The sequence below is a fragment of the Hippocampus comes genome, unplaced genomic scaffold (assembly GCF_001891065.2).
Source record: "Hippocampus comes isolate QL1 unplaced genomic scaffold, H_comes_QL1_v1.1 scaffold36, whole genome shotgun sequence".
NCBI lineage: Eukaryota > Metazoa > Chordata > Actinopteri > Syngnathiformes > Syngnathidae > Hippocampus > Hippocampus comes.
The window spans coordinates 1556833-1565298 of NW_017805695.1; the positions used below are offsets into that span (position 1 = coordinate 1556833).

Genomic DNA, 8466 nt, shown 5'->3' on the forward strand with positions numbered 1-8466 from the left:
CACTTATTTTTATTATTTGTGGGTCATAAAGAGGTAATGAACAAATTATATAATTTGATTTGTCCAGCTCAACCATCAACAGGACAATTATTTTGATTGTATTTTGATATCATTGTATGCTGATAGCTTTAGCCCTTTTATACTCATGTACTTAAAAATCATATTTTAAATGATTATTGCTGAATAAAATCCTGCAATTAAATAAATTCACATTTCAGAGAGAGGCATACTGTATATAGAGAGAGATATGTAATCTATCAGTGGCTCAGGCACCCATCCGTCACATTTTTTTCATGTTGAACTGAACTGTAATGTCAGTCAGACTGCCACGGTCCAAACACGAACCAGGTGGTGTGTGGATCCCAAAAATGCAGACTAAGATAAACTGAGTTCAAAAAATCATTTATTTTTAGAAAAATGAAGTATTAACAAAGTATAAACATAAATCATTGGCAACAACAAAGCCAGGAAAACCAGACATGAAAAGAAAGCGCTTGCAAACTGATCATCCAATTGACTGGAGGTGATTAGGCAAGACACATCTATAAATGGTACTACAGTTGACAGAAACAAACCCCAGTAACAAAAAGGAAGGAAGTGTCTTTCCACTTGAATTCCACAATTAAGTGATCCACTTATTTTCTCCAGATTTATTGCGGAATGGCATAATTAATAAAGTTATGTAGGGGGAAAAAAAAGTTAAAAAAACAAAATAAAAACCTGACGAATAAGTGATCTTAGTATGAATGATGCCTGACAAAATCATGAAACTTTGGCAATATTTTAATACTTCTTCTTTGTTTTGTTCAGAAATGTATTTCCAAATTTAGCAGGATTGTATGTGGATGACAGCAGCATGGTGAAGAGTAGTAGGACGGGGATAAATAAGTATGGAGCATATATGGCAGCAAGCATCCAGCGTTCCTGCCATGTCTGTGGAGACCACCGGCTTTCAATAGTGGAGTTATGAAAAAGGATGTGGGACAGAATCGGGATTAATGTGGTAGCAACATGCGTGGAATAAATAATGGCCGGAGTCCTGATCCAGTGACAGCTCCCTGAAAGAAAGGAAACACTTTTGATCAAAAGGTGAACCATTTTATCTTGACATGAACCATATTTCTATGGGGCAGAGCTGCAGTATTTGTGTATTTGTATTCATGTATTTGTCATCTTTCACTGACTGAAAATCTATAGCCCCAGATGAAACAGTAAAAATCTCTTGGTCAGGATCTGCCTGTTTGTTCAAGGTCATTGGCCATTGATATGTGATACTGAGCAATCAGTTACATAACAACAGTTTGTCAGTCGAATTTTAGTTTTTATTTGTGACAGTATGCTTGAGGAAAAAATGGCCTCAAAGAGTAGATTTAGTTTTTTTATTTCTTTGTTGTTTAATTTTTTTTTTTTTTTTGCGAATTATCAAAAAGTACGAAAGTAAAATCCTAAAAAGTGCTTAAATCACACAAAGTTGATTTTTTTTAATCAAGCTGATTCTCAACCGAGAAAAGTTTTTGTACAGCCGTATATCCTGCCTCCAAACACATTGTCGCTCTGTGACTGGTTAGGCTCCGTGGAAATCAGGGGGCTTAGGATAAAATTGATTCATTAGGTTTTGTGAACTGACAAATATCGCGATAATTCAGCTTGTACGCAAGGTTATGGGTCCAGTAACTGTATATCCCCAAAATTTCTAATTAACATTTTCATGAACACATGTCGAAAATCATGAAGTTTAATTTAGGACACATAACGGTAACGATATTTTGACATTAAAAGTTTGAAAATATTACTTTAAGATATATTTTTCTTAGTACCAAATATTATCGGAAATGATAACTGCCAATATTTTTTATACTCACCAGTAAAAGAAAATGACTGTAAAAATTAATTAATGTGGCATGTCGTTGCTATTTCACACACATATAAACATTTTATCAGAGTATCAAAGATGAGTTAATAAAATTACTTGTTGCAACGCATTGGTGTTAGCGTTATATTTTTACGTAATTACGGTAATACGTTTCAAGAACGCTGATTACGTTCGAGTAAGAGTGGACGATTTGGTAAGCTTACCTTTAAGGAAAGCATATGCTGCAATCGGGAAGAAAGGCAATTGCAGCAGACCTTCACAGACGATGAAAGATTTGAACCACTCGGGGGGGTGCAGGAGCATTGGATCTTTGTATTCCTTTGAATACCACTGGAGTAGGTCTCTCAGCTAGAGCAAAGGCATTAGAGCAAAGACATTACGGACAGATACTGTATTATACGGACGAATGAGTAAAAGCCACTAAAAGGGTACTTGAACTTCATCAATTGTGCAGGACTTACAGCTTCGGGATAGAAATATCCCGGTAGAACAGTTTGCAAGTCAATAAATAACGTGATAGGAATGTGAGACATAAAATAGAAAGCAAATATTTTTTCTAATAAACGAATCCCGTTCATCCTTGCTAAGCAAAGAACAAACATAAAACAAAGAAACAGATTTTTTATAAGAGGACACGGAAAGCCCTTCCAGACAAATCAACGTAGCGCCTCTCCAAGTGGAGGGAACTTAAATTGTGCAACTCAGTTCAACCATAGACCGGTATAGATAACAACATAGACATCCATAGATTCCGGATCGATTCGCCGTAACTACTTTTCACATGTCGGATACATTGTTTCAATAAATTGTTTCACCCATATAAGATGCGTTAGGATTGTCGGGGCGGGAGGAGGCAGTGGCACCACAGCGTCAGTCTCTTGACATTTTTGTGCACAATTGTAATGCAAGTTCACTAGTTTACTCACTGCCCGTAGCGAGAAGTGAAGCCACAGGCGGCCATCTTATGTTGCCACTTTGCAAGCGTGCCTAACTGAAACACTTCGATTGTTCCGAGGCTTTTTCGTGTTATTTTCTGTCTGTACGTTGAAAATGCCACGCTGTGTGTCGTACAGCTATACCAACAAGTCTCTGAGAAACGCGAAATGCACATTTCATCAGTATGTGATTATGTGCTAGGAGCACTTGTATTCTTTGAAAGAATACAAGTGAGTTTTGAGGCGGGTTTTGAAGATGGGCAGCGAGGAGGCTTGCTTGCCGAATGTTCAGTGGGAGGTCTATTTATCTAGATTCTAAACATTAATTAAATATAATAATAAATCAGAATTAAGTTGATAAATAGAGAAAGGGACTGCAATATCCATTATGAACACGAGAGAAAATTGACACAAGAGTGCCAGGGTGTGTATGTATAAAATCCCGATACAAACCAAACGTTGTAAAAATATCACGGTTAAGGGTAAAAGCATGAGCCTTTATGGAGACTTCTTCCTTCTTTCTTTCTTTCTTTTCTGATTGATATAAAAATGATCTATTTATATATCAACACATAACACGGGGTAGGACTAGATAAGTTTTTTACTTCTTCCTACTCCCTTGAACATAATAATTGTGTTGAATGATGACTGATTTCTCTTTCCTTTTTACTATTTTACTTACCTTAGTTTCTGTCAATTTATTACTTTTTTTTATGTTCAATAAACAAACGAAACCAAAACCAAACTCTTAATTGCGAGAAGAGCCCCAATGGGACGTGTACGGTAGAAGTCCGTCTATTCCCTCTTCTGGTTATAGTTTGTCATTGCAACTTTCTTAAAAATAACATATATAATAATAATAATAATAATAATAATAATAATAATAATAATAATCACGACAAAATGTCCACCCAGTGAAGATAATTTTGTGACAATTCACAACGGTCGTTCTTCACAACTGTTTCCACATTGTGTATGGCTCTTCTTTGCTCTGAAATGCGACAGCCCTCTTTGGCCGTGCACAGCAAGCGCCGATAGCCTCCCTCTGCTCATCAGAGTTAGTCACTGTCACCTTCTGAAAGAAGACCATTTTATTTCTCAATACCTGACAAGAGAGCTCCACTTGGACGTGCAAGGCAAAAGTCGATGACTCCCTACTGCTAGTCATAATTTGTCAATGTAGCCTGATGAAAGAATACCATCTTGCTGTCTTGCTTATCCTGAAAAGTCGATCAATGCCGTCTGTTGGTCACAGTTTGTCATTGCAACCCTTTTCAAGATGATCATATTAGTTCTTATTTCCCTCGAAAAAATCAGCAGTTACACATGAAGGCAGCGCTGTAAAGATCATTTTGTGACATTTTATGGATTTTTTAAAATTTCTGAACAAAAACATAATGACAATTAATTCACAACGGGGGTTCTTCCATGGGGCGGCCCGGTAGCGAGTGCTTAGCATGTCGACTTCACAGTTCAGAGGTACCGGGTTCGATTCCAGCTCCGGCCTTCCTGTGTGGAGTTTGCATGTTCTCCCCGTGCTTGCGTGGGTTTTCTCCGGGTCCTCCGGTTTCCTCCCACATTCCAAAAACATGCATGGCAGGCTGATTGAACACTCCAAATTGTCCCTAGGTGTGGGTGTGAGCGCGTATGGTTGTGTTGTGTTTCTGTGTGCCCTGCGATTAGCTGGCAACCGGTTGCCCGAGGACAGCTGGGATGGGCTCCAGCACCCCCCGCGACCCTGGTGAGGACAAAGCGGTTCGGAAGATGGATGGATGGATGGAGGGTTCTTTTACGCTGTTTCCACCTTGTGTATTGACCTTCTTCGCTCTCAGTTGCGAGAGCCCCATTGGGACGTGCACGGCAGAAGTCCGTTACTGCCATCTGCTGGTCTTAGTTTGTCATTGCAACATCCTTGAAGAATACCACACGATTTCTGATGACAATCGAAAAATCAGCAGGAACACAAAATGGACCCCTGTGAAGAAAATTGTGTGACATTTGGTGGATTTTTTTTTCAGAACATAAAAAATGCGACAATTAGTTCACAACAGTCGTTTTTCACCACTGTTTCCACCTTGTTTTCGGATCTTCTTCACTCTCAATTGCAAGAAAGGCCCCCTTGGGACGTGCAAGGCAAAAGTCGATTCCTGCCCTTTTGTGGTCAGTTTTTCATTGCACCCTTTTGAAAGATGACCATATTATTTATTACCCTCGAAAAATCATCAGGAACACAAAATGCCCAGTTTGTGAAGATCATTTTGTGGCAACTGATGGATTTTTTCCATTTCTGAAAACAAAAAACATTGCTATTCATTCACAACGGTCGTTCTTCCCCACTGTTTCCACCTTGTTTTTGGATCTTCTTCGCTCTCAATTGCGAGAAGAGCCCCACTGGGACGTGCACGGTAGAAGTCCGTCTATTCCCTCTTCTGGTAGTAGTTTGTCATTGCAACCTTCTTTAAAATAACATATTTCTGACTGCCATCGAAAAATTAGCAATACGTCAAAATGGCCCCCCAGTGAAGAAAATTCCGTGACATTTCATTGATTTTTAAAAGAATTTCTCAACGCAAAAAAACGTGACAATTAATTGGCCGTGCACAGCAAGCGCCGATTGCTTCCCTCTGCTGTCAGAGTTAGTCACTGCCACCTTCTGAAAGAATAGAATTTTATTTCTTAATACCTGACAAGAGAGCTACAGCCATCTCGTTACCTCTGCGTCCCACGTCCTAGACGCATAATTTACCCACGGGATGCACAGTTCCAAATAATGTGCATTTTTGGGACGCAAGGAAATTTCTCAGTCAAAAGAAAAAAAAACTATGGCAGGCCTGAGGATTTCACGGTAACAATCGTTACCGATAGCGTGTCGTTTCCGTGGCGTCATTTTGACGGTACTGAAAAATCCTTTAACCATAAAGTAACCGCACACGAGTTGGCTGTACGCGATCAAATCTCTCCTGTGTGATCAACGCGATTTCACTGTGCCCGTATGTGTTTTGTGGTGTGGTGTGTGAGTCGCTGTTTTGAATTTACTTTCGTTTTGTTTTCAGTGTTGGGGCGGGGGGGACGGAACAGATAACGTTATGTGCGCATGCGGGTTGATATTTTAGTCCGCATGTTGAGGAATCGTGCGGATGAAAGTTTGAGATGACGCGAAAAAAACACACAAAGGTCTACTAATTACGACATTTAAGAAATGGGAATGCCAGTCTGATTTTTCGTATGAATCGTCCGAAGGGCGTTTCACTAAACTCTCCTGTGACGTATGCACAGACCACGAGGGCGAGATACGGGAGGCACGATTCCGAGGCAAACTGGACATTAGATCTATTGGCTAATCGCTATGAAAAATATTTTGAAATATTATTGGTTATTCTATAATTTACTGGTTGTAGCATGGTAACTTTAGGAATAAAACATTCGTCACAAGGTGTACTAATGCTAATGTTAACTGTCGGTAGAACTAATGATGACGTGTGTTAGATTCTTTCGCCAAATTGAGAGTAGATCACACATGCATCGTCTTGGGAAGAGGATATTGTTGGGGGAAGAGCGGCCTCCTCTCCCCCGCGTGTTCGTTGAATTTCGGACAAGGAGAATGTTGGTAATCCAAATAAAGGCTGGAGTCGATGAACAGTTCCTTCGAAGCTTTTAATAACAGAATATTCCGGGCACCCACGAATTACAGACAATGGCTGTGCGTCACGAGTGCGAAGCAGGAAGAGATTCACATCATTTTTATACCATCAGAAGGGCGGTACCGAGACACAAATTGTGATATCATAATTTTCGTTTCTCCTCAACCCATTCTCAGCTTGGCGCATTCCAAAGTTTGTGCGTCTTCAGTAGGGAATATTCCAATTCTAGGTGATGATTGTTACAAGGACGCCAAGCTACACTGCGGGCATGGGAAAGTTATACAGCATGATGAAAAATGAGCAGAATACAGACTTCAATGTCAAGCCACGTCAATACTTACCTGTATTAATGATTACCAGTAAATTAATCTTTGCAGTGTGAGATTGGAAAAAATACTCTTTTTTTGTGGTATGCTGTATTCATGATGCCATATGAGTACACTATATTTTCGTTCATTTATTTTTTTTTTTAATAAACCTGGAGTACACAGCTGCTGATGTAATGTTCATTGTTAATACAACATTTACACTTGAAACGTGATACTTGAGTTTCAGAATTCTTGATTATGAATATCAGTCAAACTAGAAAAATGGGTTGAACGTTGACAGAACCCAAAAGTTACCGTGGTTTCTCATTGGGTAATCCGACGGAACCGAAAAAACGGTTACCGTGAATTTCTGAAATCCTCAGGCCTGCTACTGAATTATTTAAATTTTTGCAGTATTTGTTTATAATAATAATAATAAGAATAATAATAATACATTTTATTTATAAGCGCCTTTCAAAACACCCAAGAACACTTTACAATCAGGAACAAGAACCATAAAACACAATGCGGGTTGAGCAGCGGCAGCCAAACGCGCCAACGTTCACTCAACCCGGAAGTCAGAAAAAAAACACAAGGGAGGGAGAGGGGGAGAAAAAAAAAAAAACATGCTCGAACTATCCTCATCTGAGGATAATTTGAGTCCAAGAAAGAAAAAAAAAACTCCAGCACGTAAACAAGCGTATGACAGTTAGAACAAGTCACAAGACATGAACAATGAAGGCGGTGATACAAGGGTGTGTATGCGCGTGTGATTGTCTGGTTGTGTGTGCATGTCAGGCGGCAGCTGCTACGTCAAGGTCTTCTCATGGAAACAGTCCTGGCCTATCAGTCTATGGCCGAGAAGGAGGAGGTGATGGTAGGGCACTAGCTTCCATGCGTACTTTCATCCAGGGGAAAGGTCGAGATAGCAGATGTTGTTTTGGTAACAGGCTGCCAACAATTCCAGACAGCCTTGAGTCCGTGGCCTGTGTCTCTTCAATGGCGCCGATCAGCCAAATTCGCGATTTCTTTTCTGAGCGCGGATCCCAATTTCTCCAAGTTGTTCTCCATCTTGCAATCACGCTCTAAAACCGCATCCATTTTGCGGTTGAGCTCAGTCACCGCTTGAGTCTGAGTGTTGGACATCAGCGGCGTGCCATCCAAAAAGACCGGCAGCTTCTTCACTTCCAATAAAGCCGCTCCCGTCGGTTGAATTTTGCGATAGATCAGGAAACTGCTAACACCAAACAGCAGCATACCTGTTATCAGAAGGCCGATAATGTAGATGTCTTCCACATTCTCAATGGACAGTGTTGACAGGCACACCATTCTCCACTTCCTCCAGGTATCTAGGGTGTACCCAGCAGCAAAAGTCCCCGAGGGGCAAGCAGGCTCCCCACTGCCTGCTCTTCTCGTCGAGAAAATTTTGTCGATGGCATCGAGAGACCAGCCAACCAATTCCATGTTTGTTTTTAGGATGAAAATACGGCAGGAGGCTAGGATAGTCAGACAAGGACAGCACATAGTCTGAGTGGCGAGCAGGGAAGGGCGGGGGTGGGGGGACAGGAGCAGAAAGCAAAAAGCGTCCACCTTCGTCGAGAGCCAAGCAAGAATGTATGTATATAATAATTGTATGAATATGGTGTTGTTTGTGTTATTGTCATATGCAATTGAATAAGTAGACCCAGTGGCGGGCCGGGCGTTTTAAC

General features: G+C 40.4%; 1 protein-coding gene across 1 annotated transcript; it reads right to left on the reverse strand.

Annotated features, from left to right (window-relative positions):
* Positions 1–386: 386 nt before the first annotated feature.
* On the reverse strand, positions 387–2578 carry tmem97 (transmembrane protein 97). The gene is made up of 3 exons (XM_019881862.1): positions 2335–2578; positions 2077–2221; positions 387–1058 (listed from the first exon to the last, which is right to left on the reverse strand). The coding sequence occupies exons 1-3, from the start codon at positions 2473–2475 to the stop codon at positions 784–786; spliced, it is 561 nt and encodes a 186-aa protein (XP_019737421.1). The 5' UTR covers positions 2476–2578; the 3' UTR covers positions 387–783.
* Between the last annotated feature and the right edge of the window lie 5888 nt (positions 2579–8466).

Excerpts from the sequence above, each read along its gene's own strand:
- tmem97 (XM_019881862.1), bottom strand. The coding sequence starts at position 2,475 with ATGTTTGTTCTTTGCTTAGCAAGGATGAACGGGATTCGTTTATTAGAA. Across the intron at positions 2,222-2,334 it reads GATATTTCTATCCCGAAGCT|CTGAGAGACCTACTCCAGTG; the intron begins GTAAGTCCTGCA and ends CCTTTGCTCTAG. Across the intron at positions 1,059-2,076 it reads AGCATATGCTTTCCTTAAAG|GGAGCTGTCACTGGATCAGG; the intron begins GTAAGCTTACCA and ends CCTTTCTTTCAG.